At 41.8% G+C, this 14587-nt stretch overlaps 1 protein-coding gene across 1 annotated transcript in view; it reads right to left on the reverse strand.

Annotated features, from left to right (window-relative positions):
• Window positions 1-14587, reverse strand: part of COMMD1 (copper metabolism domain containing 1) — a 118504-nt gene that overhangs the window by 67890 nt on the left and 36027 nt on the right. The window contains exon 2 of the mRNA XM_030557945.1: window positions 9774-10055. Within this exon, the coding sequence (XP_030413805.1) occupies window positions 9774-10055 (282 nt within the window). The remainder of the gene's footprint in view (window positions 1-9773; window positions 10056-14587) is intronic.

A 14587-nucleotide genomic window follows, 5' to 3' on the forward strand; every position in this document is an offset into this window, starting at 1 on the left:
GTTACTCAGCAGGAAGTGCCATCTGCTGCCGCACGTTTGCTATTAGCCACAGGAACAGTGATAAAGATTTGGTTGTTTAATCCATCTGTTCTATTTTGCTCTGACCCTGCCTAAACTCATCACCTAAAGACTGTGTCTACAAATGTGATTCTACCTTCCCAGGCTTCATAACTATATGACAGTTAAAACCTAGTTTAACCACAGCAAGGTTAAATCTCCATTTGGGAAGCACAGATGGGGCCAACCTGTGCTAGAATAACCCTGCTGCTCTAAGCCTAGGTAGTGACTGATGCTAGAACAGTGTTTCTCAATGACCAGTCCGTGGTTGGGTGCCAGTCCCTGACAATTCCCTGACACAGTTTAGGAAGGTGGCAAGCCAGTCCCTGGTATCAAAAAATGCTGAGAAACACTGGGCTAGAACCCATTTTGTTAATAAGGTTGCAGCACAGTTTGGCCTCATTCAGACTGGCCAGTCAGATCATGTTTTGTAGCTGCTGAGTTTCATGCAGCTCCACAATACATTTTGTGCAGATTTGCAATACATTTGCATATAAGCACAAGCTCAGTCTTCAGAAACTGTCTGGATTTCATGCTATTGAAAGACAGCCCTACTGAATGAAGTTCTGTATCCAAAGTAGGGTAAACTTTGCACGTGAACTGTCCTGTCAGCATGTCTCAACCCTAATCTGAGTGAAACTTCCTCTATGGCAGAGGTGGGCAAATTACAGCCCACAGGCCACATCTGGCCCACAGGACCCTCCTGTCCGGCCCCTGAGTTCCTGGCCTAGGAGGCTACCCCCAACCCCTCCCTTGCCATTCCCCCTCTGCAGCCTCAGCTCGCTTCGCCGCAGTGCTCTGGGCAGCCGGGCTGTGAGCTTCTGGGGCAGCTGCAGAGCCCAGCCTGACCCATTACTCTGTGCTGTGCAGTGGCGATGGAGTGGATGGCTCCAGCCAGGCGGCATGGCTGTAGCGCTGCCAGCCATCGGTGCCCCAGGCAGCATGGTAAGGGGGCAGGGAGCAGGGGGGTTGAGGATAGAGGACAAGGAAGTTCTGAGGGGTGGGCAGGGGTCTGGGGTTTGGATAGGGGTTGGGGCAGTCAGAGGGCAGGGAACAGGGGGGTTGAATGGGAGCAGGGGCCCGGAGGGGGCAGTCAGGAGTGGGAGGGGGGATTGGATGGGGGCGGTCAGGGGACAGGGAGTGGAGGGGTGCATGGGGCAGGTGTCCCGGGCGGGGTACCATCAGGGAACGGGGGAGGGAGGGTAGATGGGGAAGGAGTCCGGGGGGGGCAGATTAGGGGTGGGGGACAGGCCATGACCCCCTCCCCTAACTGGCTCTCCATACAATTTCCAAAACCCGATGCAGTCCTCAGGCCAAAAAGTTTGCCCGCCCCTGCTCTACTGGCATGTGACGGTGGGGTCTGTCCCCTAGGGGATAGGAAGACTGAAGGGTCATCTCATCTATCTCATGGTGTGCCCCCCCTTTAAGTTTAGTATCCAAGGGTCAAGGAAAATGACAAAGACAGATATGGAGACAGAAAGAGGAAGTGGACCCAGGGGAATAGGCTGTGTTTGAGGGAAAACCAGTGTTTCTATTCCTTTAAGGGCCTGGGACTATGAGCCTTGCACAGAGTGGGGCAAGGCTGTCCTTCCGCCCATCCAGTCAGAATCAGCTCCAGAAAAGATGGCTGTATGTATGCTGCCTGTTCCCTCAGATCAGAGAGGCACCAAACAGAAGGGGGGCTGCTGAACCCTTTGAGCTGGGGACTAATTGGAGACAGACACCAGCTGAAGGGGAGAAGCTGGTTGAAAGCCACAGCTGGCCTGAGGTAACAAGCAAAGCCTACAAGGGGACCTGTGCCAAGTAGGGAACAGTGTGAGAGAAAACCTCAGGCCCTAGAATGAGAAACCCTGAACTTGAGAGGCGAATGGGTGTGTCAGGACCAGAATCTCCAGTCCCAGGAGGAGAGTGGGATGATCCCTGGGTGTGAGGGAAGACTACAGACCACGGAGGCCAAGACAGACAGACAGAGACCGAGACTGAAAGAAAGAACAAAACCCACAAACACAAGAAGGAGGGTTGAGAAGACCCCTAGTCCTAAAAGGGAGCTGAGTGTTTTGGGGGAAGTTAAACTCCAGGAGAAGGAGAAAATTGTTTAAACACTCCAGAGGGAGAGCATATTTCTGAACCCCAGTAGAGGCAGTGAAGGGAAGTGTGCCTGCTTGGCCAACAGGGTAGGCACTCATGTTCTATTACAAGGTAATGGGGCAGTTCGCTCGCTATGGTTCATGAGGTTCTTGGTTTCTCTGCTGAGTCTGCAAACTAATGCAAAGCATGTGATGAGTTTATGATGTGGGAACTGGAATGGAGACTCACTCAACATCCTGTACAGGCGCACCAATCATCAATCAGATGGGAATAGTTGTTAATGCCTATCAAATTCGACTGAATTCAGAGAGGCGACCTACAGGCAAAAGGCTCTGAAGCTCATTAGCATCTCATAAGGAATCCAATCCCCCATATGTGCTAGGTACACACCTTCAAGAGTGAAGGCCATTTTCTGGAAAGGTAAGTTTATTAAAACAAGTTCTGAGCTTTTTTGAGTTTGCACAGACAGGATTTACCACTCGGTGAACACGGGCAACATCTCCCAAACATTGCTCTCAGTCTCAAATACACTCAGTCTGGCACACCATCTTCTTAAAAGGACAGCTCCCCTTAACCAAAGCACGGATCTCTTATTTCACCTATCTGAGTAATGGGGGATGAAATGGGTGGAGGGAAGAAGCATGCAATTATCCTCTGACAAACATCCCATACTGAGAGACTTTTTTTTGTAAACTAGCATCAGAATGTTGGGTATCAGGATTCCTGAGTTCTGTTCCTTGCGCTGGGAACAAACTATGATCTAGAGCTTAGAGACAGCACAGATAAATGTAACAATGCCAGTCTGGGTCATCTGCAGGGAAGTGAATCCAGGACCTCTTGACCTAAAAGCATGAGCTCTGACAAAATGAAAATTAGAATTAAACTTACATTTTTTTAACTGATGCCTCAAAGCTGTACTTTTAGAACCACAACATACTTCATAAAGAAATTAAAGTTTTGCTCTCAGTGATATGCTACTTTTTTTTTTTTTTTTGCTGAGCTTTCAGGAAAGGATACAAAACAAAGTGAAGAACCACCACCAGTACAATGTGTTCTGTTTAGCAAATAATAAATAATAAATCAGTTCTGCTCTAGTTCTCTGAGCTATGTGACCCATTGCCCTTTTATGTTTTTACGTTCACTTTTCACTGTACTCAGTTATGTAACTGTTCCCTCTAAGTTGGAAATTTCCAAGGCGAACAAAAGCTCCAGTGATTATGTTCTTCCTGGTCACTAAGGTGATTTTTCACTAACTTCTACTCAGTGTTTTTTTTACAGTTTTAATCACAATGTCTATTAAGTTTATCGATTTGTTTGGACTCTTAACTGAATGCAATATTTCTTAACTGAATTCCAATATTTGACTGAAGCAATAGCTCCAGTAATGTAAGTTTAGACTAGTTTAAGGATGTAGGGAGAATAAGTACAATTTTTTTTCATTGCAAACCATGTTCTCTTTATTCTGCAATTATGGAATCTGGAACTGTTTTACCATGGCAAGCATCTCTTTGCATTCTACAAAAACAGATCTGTCTTTTCAGAACATACAGTCTACTAAAAATAGGTTCTCTAAAATTACCTTCAGAAATAGCTAGGTTACAACCTGAACTGTAGTGTTTATCCATCTTTGGTAGCAGCAATGGCAGATTTAATTTTTTCCCTATCCATAGCACGACTTACTCATGACATATCCTCAGCCTGTTCTTTAGCAGTGAAAGCTACTGCTGGAACTAAACACAAACCACAGATTCCAAATTTCTTACAGAGGCCTAGATTTACTATGTAAGGAACACCAACTAGGAGGGGGGTTGGGTGCTGGGTGCGGGCTCTGGGCTGGGAGAGTTGGGGTGCAGGAGAGGGTGCGGGGCATAGGGCTGGGCCAGGGATGAGGCGTTTGGGGTGCAGCAGGCAGGCTAACCCATGTGATCCCATTAGCCAATGCTTGTTTCTTGGGCCCAGAACCAACACACTATCATCCTCAGCAGCTCCGTAAATGCCACTAACAACCTTGAACTGATTTTCACTATATCCCACAGCAATCTGTCCTTCAAGGAATTGTCATTTTCCTTGGAAATGCTTTATTAGTCACTTGCAATGTATACCTGTCACTCAGTCGGTTCTTCTTGTGCACCTGTGCTTGTAATGTTCATGAAAATAGTGCAGAGTCCATGTCCTCAAAGAAAACATGTACAACATCATCAAAAGATGAGTGTGGCAGCTTAAATTCACAACTTTGCTAGACAACAGAAATCGGACTCAATAAAGATACTGGATTTATGGCTCACTACAATAATCTGTAACCTGCTAACTCCCCTTTATTTTACAGACTGAAGTGTTAATTACCCACTTTACTTTGAATGGTCTCCTGCAACATGTGTTAACTCCTCATGCATAACAATCTGTTCCAACTTGTATTTAGCTGTAGGCTTGTCTACACTACCACACAGGGTGGATCTAAGATACACAACTTCAGTTACATGAATAGCGTAGCTGAAGTTGATGTACTTAGATCTACTTACCGCAGCGTCTTCACTGCGGTAAGTCGACAGCTGATACTCTCCCATTGACTCTGCTTGTGCTTCTCATTCTGGTGGAGTACTAGAGTCAATGGGAGAGAGCTCAGAGGTCGATTTATCATGTCTATAGTAGATGCGATAAATCAACCTATGCTGGATTGATCGCTGCCCGCCAATCTGGCGGGTAGTGTAGACAAACCCTGTGATACTGTAAATACCTCTCCCAGACCTGAAGAGCTCTGTGTAAGCTCGAAAGTTTGACTCTTTCACCAACAGAAGTTGGTCCAATAAAAGATATTACCTCACCTACCTTGTCTCTCTAAATTCCAGAAACTCAGAAAGAAGTTGTGACCACCTTAAACCAAGCTGGTTTTCAGAGAGTATGTCATACTCTTCAGTGCTGGACTCTAAATTACAATAGAATACAATGAAGTATTGTTCTCCCTTCATGCCATGACCGATCTTTTGCCTTTAAAGTTCTCAACCATGCAGCCAGTAAATAACATCACCCATTCTTGCTGGTTTTTTTTTTAAATTAAAAAAAAGCTTGTATGAAGAAAAAGAATTGACTCTTCAGTAAAAAGGAAAACGGATAGCGTTAGCAATGCACATATTTTCTCTATACGTTTCTACTGTCAAAGACAGTCAGCAGTGGAGTAGCTGCAGACTATTCATGATAGAAACAAAAGTTTGCCTTCTCCGGTAAACAGGAGGACCTCAGTGACAGGTATACATTGCAAGTGACTAATAAAGCATTTCGACTTTGAATAGTTTGCGGTTGATTTATAAGTGCACATTTCTAATAATAAGTTTAACATTAACTGGATTTGTATATTGGATGGAAAGTAAACAGCTCAAGAGAAAAGGGAGAGTCTCCTATCAGAGGACACTCACCCAGGCCAGAACATAAGTTTAAGTTTATATGGCACAGCTCCAAGGTTTAATAGCAAACCATAGTGGCATTTACTTTCTGATGCCACTGAAAATGTATCCTCCCAAAAAAAGACTTCAGAGGAAAAAAATAGTTATGAAGGAATAACAGAGAGGGAGAATGAGATGAAGAGGTATAAGCAAAGGAGAAAAGCTACACCAAATTTGAAGATAGAATCAATGAGGTGTAGATACATGAAGGCATTTTTAGATGGCAGAAGATAAGACTCTTGTATGAAGAGGGATAAGGGCGTTAGAAAGCACAACAGATTAAGCTTAGAAAGGAAAGAGAAAAGGCTGGTAATAGATGAGCAAAGAATGGCATGAGGAGACAGAGGAAAAAGTCAATGAAGTAGACTGAAGCAAGGCAATTTTAAGACAGTTTTCAGTCAGCCCCTAACATGAATGGGGAGCCAGTGAAGCTGAGTATTTGGTGGGGCTGACTAATGTTTTTATGCTTCTTTGACAACCATCTATAAAAAACAGGCAGCAGCAGCATACTGAACATACAAAAGACATAAAATCTCTAAGTACAGTATTCACTTGAGAAAGTGCCAAAATGCAAATCAAGAATACAGATGCTACCTTCCTGAAGTTAGAGGAGTTAGTATCTGTAGTAGTAGACCCAGCTCTCAGGCATGCAGATTGCTAAAAATGTTAACTGAGAAGGAGGAGAGGGAAAAACAACTCATTTCCTCCATATTGTCAACAGTCCTTAAAGTGGTCTGAAAAAAAGCATGTCATAATCTGGGAGCAGCAGTTTTGGTAAAGTGTTTTACCAGAAAGAGTGGACCCAAAGAGTCCAAAGAGTGGGCCCCCTCAGTAACCCAGCTCAATTTCCCCCCTTTTTCCTGTGTCAGCTACCCCCTTGCAACACACTTCTTTATAAAGCACTGAATGTCACAGCTCCAAATGACATCAATAACATATTTATGAGTTGTAGAAAATAGATATTTTAATTTTCAATCTAAATAATATGGGTAAAATAAAACCCAGCAGAAAACATTAATAAAATTAGCCAACACAAACTAAATCTTAAAGCTTGGTCTGTTGTTGCTACTGAACCAGTCATGGAAGCATAGCAAGCTCTGCATGTTAGTTCTTTAAAAAGCCTTTCAGACATAAGACAATTGATATTGGTTTAAATTCAGAGATGGCAAAGCATAAAAAGTGATTAAAGTGTAAATGTGTCAATAACTCAAAGCAGGGGACAACTGACATTGCATCGGAACATCCTATATCCTGTTTAGTGATTCTAATCAGCTGCAGACAGATCTATGAAGTATCTGTTTGATTTTGAATTCTGGAAAGATGCACTTCCTACAGAGCTTTTCATTGCCTCTGTTTAAACAAATAAAATATTTAAGTTAATTTGTTACACAGCAACACACACACATATACCCCCTGCTATCAGGTGTCCAAATGAAAACAGTCTGTTCTGAATAATTTATTCCTGAATTATCAGCTAGCTATCTTAAACAAATCCAAGAAAAGAAGAAAAAAGAAGAACAAATCCAAACAAGTCCTGACTATTAAATTACAGACTGGCAATAATACATGTATTTTCTTGATCACAGTAATAAAAGTACTACAGACTCCAAATCTACTCAAGACATGAATGTAACAATGAGCAATTAAGAATAAACCCCACAGAGAGACCAATGGAAAAAAACTATAAAGCTATTGTGACCCTAAACCAAAGATTCAGTGAAGCAATATTTAAAAACATATACAAATTTAACTCAAATGTTATCAGCTGATGAGAAACCTAATTATCTGTGGTTTCTTGTTCAATAAGAGCTAGATTCCAATACATTTATTCTAGGGCTGTCAAATGATTAAAAAATATAATTGCAATTTATCACAAGATTAAAAATAATAGAACTGTGATTAATCGTGACTAATAGCACTATTAAACAATAATAGAATACCAATTTAAATTTATTATAAATATTTTTGGATGTTTTTCTATATTTTCAAATATACTGATTTTAATTACAACACAGAATACAAAGTGTAGTGTTCACCTTATCTTTTTTACAGTACAACTAATATAAACAAAAGAAATAGTAGTTTTCAGTTTACCTCTTACAAGTACTGTAATACAATCTCTTTATCGTGAAAGTGCAACTTACAAATGTAGAATTATTATTATTGTTTTAAATAACTGCATTCAAAAACAAAAATGTAAAACTTCAGAGCCTACAAGTCGAAGCATGAAGAGGCATACGAATGTTTAGCATATCTGGCAAGCAAATACCTTCCAATACCAGCTACAACAGTGCCACACGACCCTTTGTTCTCACTTTCAGGTGGCATTGTAAATAAGAAGCGGGCAGCATTATCTCCCGTAAATATAAACAAACTTGTTTGTCTTGGCGATTAGCTGAACAAGAAGTAGGACTAAGTGGATTTACATGAGGTGAATTGAAAAATATTTATTTTATCTTTTTTACAGTGAAGTATTTGTAATAAAAATTAATAATTTAAAGTGAGCACTTTGTATTCTGTGTTATAACTGAAATCAATGTATTCAGATTGAATAGTCCCTTAACTCACTGAGTAGATTGGATTTTGGCCTTAATAAAGTAAATGAGAATTTGCTGGATGTACTTTAGAGAAAATGGTAGTTTAGAAATAGATTTGCACAATCCTCTGTGTTAAGCATATTTGAAATATGAAAAGGACTTGCTAAGATAATTCAAGTGAGTCATGAATATTGTTTATAAAAATGGAATCTTTTTGCTGTGATTTTTTTTAAATAGAAATCAAATTTATCAGAAATGCCTGTTACATTTTCCCCTCCTGCATCATGTTTCCTTTGCCTGCCTCCTGCTCGAGAATGACAGACCATAAAAGTATTTGTAAATTAGTTTGTTACTGAAGGAATCCAGTGAGGGAAAAAAATAATTCCAACAAGGACTAATAACTATATATTTTTAAGCACACACACACACACACACACACTCTTTTTAATGATCAGGGTTCCTTTCATTTGCTATTAATGGGTTGCACTCATTTCTAACCTTAAGATATGGGAAAAAATGATAAAATTGGGTAGAAAATTTTAAAGCTCTTACATATTATAGTGATGGGTCACTTTAGAAACGCATAACAAGAGAATGTCCTCTGTGTTGAAAATGCACAAGAAATCTGGACAAAAGAAGAGGATCAAACAAACAGGCTGTCTCACATAAAATGCTATTCATTAAGCAAAGTAAATGCTGCTTCAGTAGGATTCTCATTCTCATTCTCTCCGTTTGCACACCTTCCAGTCACATTCTGATCTCAATTAGAACTAAGTCAGTGGGTACTAAGGGCAGATGTAATGGGGTAGAACTTGACCTTGTATGCTTAGCATAAGCTTGGTATTGCTTTAAAGTGATATTTGGATTTTTTTCTAATTTTGTACTAAACTGAGTGAATCACACTAGCTATGCTATTAAAATAAAAGATTCAAAGGTTGGCCGAAACTTTGCAAAGGAAGAGATACCAAATCGAAAACCATTTCCTATCTAAAAAGAGAATAAAAATTCATAATGGGAAAACTGGTTATTTGGTTATCTAGGTAACTGAACTGTAAACGTTTAAGAAAAAGAGCTGCAGACTTAAAAATTGTGAATCCAAGCTCAAGTTTCCTGCAGTTGGGTGGAAGAAGCCATCTCTTTCAAACAGATCGTGACTACATAGAATAAGAGTCACAATAAGAAAACTGCAAATAGAACTTTATGATTGGCCGTTATTTTATGAAAACTATATTTCATGAGTCTAATCCTAAATTAAAAGCATCTACAGATTTCCCCATAGTAATATTGCCCATAGCAAACCTAGTGCCTTGTAGTTATACCTAATACTAGCATTTGTTTGCAGATAACAACAACATGTTATAGTTTTAGCATATTCTGTGTATGGCAACAGAGAAAACTTTCAAAATAATTCTAGCATAAAAACCAGGAAGGCTGAATGAGTGAGTGTTTGCCTTCTACACCTCAGGACACCCTGAGCTGAAGTTAAAAAGGCTAGGAATTGAACTTGAGAACTCTATTCTGGACTATGTAGAGAAACCAGATTATACCAAAGAAGGTGAGCACAGGTGCAAGAATTAATCAATAGGTAAAATGTTTTAGTGTCTGAGTTTCCCAAGATCAGATCTTTTAATTATTAAAAACGAAGATAGCTCACCTGCCCATTTTTCCCCAGCTCCATTTCAACAATTGCAACAGGGGTGTTTATTTGATCGACGTGTCTTGACTGCGATTTCAAATCCACTCTCCAGTTCATGTTTTTCAAGGTGTTGTCCCACCTACTTTGATTTATCAGACTCTCTCGAATTTTTGTTCTGTGGTTTTTCCAAAATTTTGCAATGACTGCAGCCTGATCTGCTGTGATACCTCCCTGCTTTTTGGTTTGGGCAGTAAGAAAGGCCTCCAGCTGGTTCAAATCCATGTCTGCTGAAGCTACAGACTGGAGAGAAAAAAAGAAAGACAAGCCTGCTTGAATGTATTTTTTCACAATCTACAAAAAGAGCAGCACATCCATACATTTTCAAACTTTTATGAAAGTCATTTTGTACAAGAATATTGTGGGCAAATCTAGGAACCCTGGAAAAGCCATTCAATTGACTGTTATATGCAACTTTCTCCCTATTACCCCAAACTTTTACACCACATCATCTGGAGCGGCTTAGTCCCATAGGGAACAGTGGTGAAGAATTAAGTAGCACATACAGAAACAGTGTGTTTGTGGAGGAAAGTTAGGGATAGTGGATGGAGGTCCTCTGTGAAAAATAGGAGGATGGGGGAGCGTGCAGTGTTTCCCCAATCAAGACTGAGACAGATGGAGAGAAATCCTGATTCACTAGAGTACTCACATTACTTCCACAGTACTCTCAGAGCAGCTCAATCTTCACATCATAGGACAAAAGACCAAGACTAGTAAATATTGCACTGGTGGATCTCCTTGTGGAGGTAAGTTTGCCATCGTTTTGGAACCTGTCCTGGATCTTCAAAGTACCCAGTAAAAAACAAGGCAAGCTATTCCATGTGTTCTTTATGTCTCAAAAATATTTCCACCTTCATTTCATGTAGTATTTAAAGGTATCCTCACGTCAACAATTATACACCTATGAACTAATTTTTAAACTTAACTAAGTATTATTCTGATGTACCAGTGGATTCTGTTTCATGTACTGTGTCTGTGTGCTGCAAGGAAGCTCCATTTGGTTATTTAGTCCTCCTCTCAACACGGTGACAGAAATGATTATTCAAAACTGTCTCTGATAGATGTCAAAGCTGACTTTTTCTCCAGTGATGATGATTCTAGAGCCTCAATTTTTCATTGTCTAACTGGGGGGCATGGATCAGCATTCAGATTACATTCTGTGTCAGTACCCAGCCCAGGCCAGGGAAGCTAATGATCCAACCAGCAGACCAAATTTGGTGATGAATCCTGGTCATGTGCCACACAAAGCACATTGTGCATATGCTAGGACGACAACTGTTCAGACTGCCATAGCATTTTCCCCCAATATTTAACCTAAGTTTTCTTTGCTGCAACTTAAAACGGTTACTTTTGGTCTTGCCTTCAGTGACAAATGCATATAACCGATCCCTGTCTGCAAGATCTGTTTAAATATCATAGAATCAATTAGAGAATCATAAGACTGGAAGGGAACTCGAGAGGTCACCTAGTCCAATCCCCCTGTACTCATGTCAGGACGAAGGAGTATCTTTATGGAGATAAAGGAAAGAGTGAGACAAGACTAAAAAACACTATCCTTAGTTTTTAACCTCTATTGGTAGGTCTAATTTCCATGCCATTTTATTCATGTTGCTCTACTATATATTCTAGGGGCAAAATCCTGGAAGGTGCTAAACACTGTTGATCCCACTTTTTAAAAATTGCACTACCCAAAACTGAACCAGTGCTCCTACTGGGGCCTAAACAATGCGGAGAAGAAAGGAGTAACTATCTTGTTCCCAAATTCTAATCCAGTTCAGATATCGATACTTTGTGTGGTTTTGAACAAGTCACAAACTATGATCTCAGCTTCTCCATTGGTAAAGTGAGGATAATAATTATGTACCCTGGAGAGGCACTGCAAACTAGTTAATATTTTGTAAAGCCCTTTGAATAAGTATTAATTTTCCCTTCCTCCCACCCCCTTTTCATCCTTAATAGTCTGGGATCAGAGGATAAGAGGGAGGTAGGTGCTGCCAGATGCTGGGATTGACCAACAGAGGATGGATCACCTGGTAGTCACCTGTTCTGTTCATTCTGCTGAAGTACCTGGAATTAGCCACTGTCAGAAGAGAGGATACTGGGTTAAATGAAACACTGGTCTGACCCAGTATGGCCATTCTTATGTTCTTATGCTGCTCAGGCAGGGTTCATTACTTTCTTACAGATTGAATGGGTGCAACAGTAGATGATTTAAAAAAATTAAACTAGATTAAAACTAACTAGACTGGCTGGCAAAAGAAATGAAAGGTTTATGTATAGCCCAATACAAGAAAGGGGGCACACGTTATAAAAGGTTATGGATAATGACAGCAGGATTCTGCTACCCACAACACATACGGCCAATAACAGTATATGCTTACATCTAAGTATATACACCACACACTCCATTGCCTGTGTATTTTTCAGAAGAAAAAACAAGTTGTATCCATAATGGGATTCTGTTTTGCCTGCTAGAATAGAAAGCATTTTTTTCTGAAGCTTTCACAATTTTTTCAAAGCAGGTAACTATGCCACAGAATTCTCAAACTGGCCTAGCTGCTACCTCTTGTATGATTCAAAGGCTTATAAAATGAAGAAAAACACAAAAACCCTTCAATATGTCTAGTACACATCTCTAATACTTATTCCTCTAATGTGACCAATATCTGTGCAGACTTTCTTTGCTTTTATGGCAGAGATATTTATCTCAATTAACTCTAATGGTCCTGTAAGTGGAAAAAAGAGTACCAGTCTTCATTTGCCAAAAGAAAAATTGGTTTCAAATGTCTTTTTTTTTTTCATGCAGAAGACTGTCAGCTAACAGGAGTGTGAAATATTTTCTGTCATTTTATCAATATGAAAAATATTCTGTCTGCGCATATATGTGTTACCAGTTATCTGACATTTGTGTAAGTTGTGAGGAAGAACGGAGTAGGCCGAAAAAACCCCTTATATAAACTTGTTTATAGCAACACAAATAAAGAGCAAGACCAACTTGAGATACAAGTTCATTCATTCAGCTATGCATAAAATTGGCTCCTGTTCTATTCCTCCTCAGATGCAGTAACACATATTACTGTGCACTGATCAAAACAGGAGTCTTGTGGAAAAAACACTATGTGATCATGATTAAAGACTGCGTCCTAATACATATGCATGATGGGCCAAAGTCAGGTTGCGCAGGTAGCCTTAATTCTGGGATTTCCTCACCTTCCGCCCATACCTTCCTTCCTCACATATCCTCCTCCCATCCAAGCTTCTGCCCCCGACCCCGCACATGGCAACTCTCCCTGACCCCCGTATTTCACCTTCCTGCAGAGGACCATTAAGAGCACAGAAGGGAGTCTCTCTGCTCTCAGTTACTGTGTCTGGTGCCACAGCAGCTCATGGCAGTCAGGAAGCACAAGTACAGGGAAAGTTCTGCTCGGTCCCTGCTGCCCTGTGATGGAGCATGTTCAGCACAGGTGGGGAATATAAAAGGCCTGGGGAGGCTAAGCCTCCCCTGGCACAGGCACTGATGACTCGCTACCCGGATGCCTAGGCCATGGCAGCCCCACCTGCACTCTGTCTCTTCCCCTCCTCTCCACCCCCCCACCAGATGTCCCTGCTGCTCGCCACATCCCTCCTCTCCTCCAACATGAGGCCCCTCCATCCGCGATGTCCCTGAGGGCGGTGGGGGCCCCTCAGTGGAGGGGAGTGGAGAAGAGGAGTGATGTGAAAAACGGTGGCAGGGGGGGCGAGCGTGAAGGAGGTCTGGGGCAGAGCGGGGGTGGAGTGTGGGTGGGGCTGTGGGCAGAAGAGGCAGGGCTGCAGGAAGCAGAGGCAGGACAGGGTGCTAGCCTCCCCCCCAAGGGAAGCTTCACCTGCCGCCCATGATGCTCAGCTTATCTGTGGAGACGGTACTTGTGCAATCTGATTGATACCCATTTGCTGTGAGCGGGATCTAACACTGGAGCTGTGTGGAGAACATGAAATGCAGTTACCCGAGAATTCCAATATTTCAAAAGTTGGTTTTGCTCCAGTTTGGAATAAAAACCAAACCAGCTCTATTTATCATGCTCGGTGCAGAGGAACTCTTCAGAGAATTTAGTCGCTAAGCTAACAAAACTATTAAGCAGGTACAAACAGATTTTTTAAACGTTTATAACTTGACCAAATTTGGGCAGATTTTCATGCAGATAGCAAGAAACATATCACTGCCACCAGGGAGACTCCACTGTTTTAATTCTGAGTTCCTGCTCCAAGGCATGGAGGGGTTAGACCAGGGGTGGCCAACCTGAGCCTGAGAAGGAGCGAGAATTTACCAATGACCCACAGTAACATGTCAGCAGCCCCCAATCAGCTTCCCTCTCTTGCTTCCAGCGCCTCCCACCCACCAGCAGCCCTGCCAATCAGCACCTGTCCCTCCCTCCCTGCACCTCTTGATCAGCTGTTTTGTGGCATGCAGGAGGCTCTGGAGGGGAGGGAGAGAAGAGAGGGCATGGTAGGCTCAGGGGAGGGGGTGGGAAGGGGTGGAGTGGAGGATAGGCCTGTGGCAGAGCCAGGGATTGGGAAGTGTGCACCCCCTGGCACATCAGAAAGTTGGCACCTGTAGCTACAGCCCCAGGGTCAGTGCCTATACAAGGAGCCGCATATTAACTTCTGAAGAGCCGCATGTGGCGGGAGCCACAGGTTAGCCACCCCAACCTGGTTCCTTGAAATGGCCCAACTGCTTTAGATTAAACTTCTCCCCTACCATCCTGTCCCTTCTCCCATCAAAAAGAAAAAAGAAAAAA

This window comes from Gopherus evgoodei, chromosome 3, assembly GCF_007399415.2.
Source record: "Gopherus evgoodei ecotype Sinaloan lineage chromosome 3, rGopEvg1_v1.p, whole genome shotgun sequence".
NCBI lineage: Eukaryota > Metazoa > Chordata > Testudines > Testudinidae > Gopherus > Gopherus evgoodei.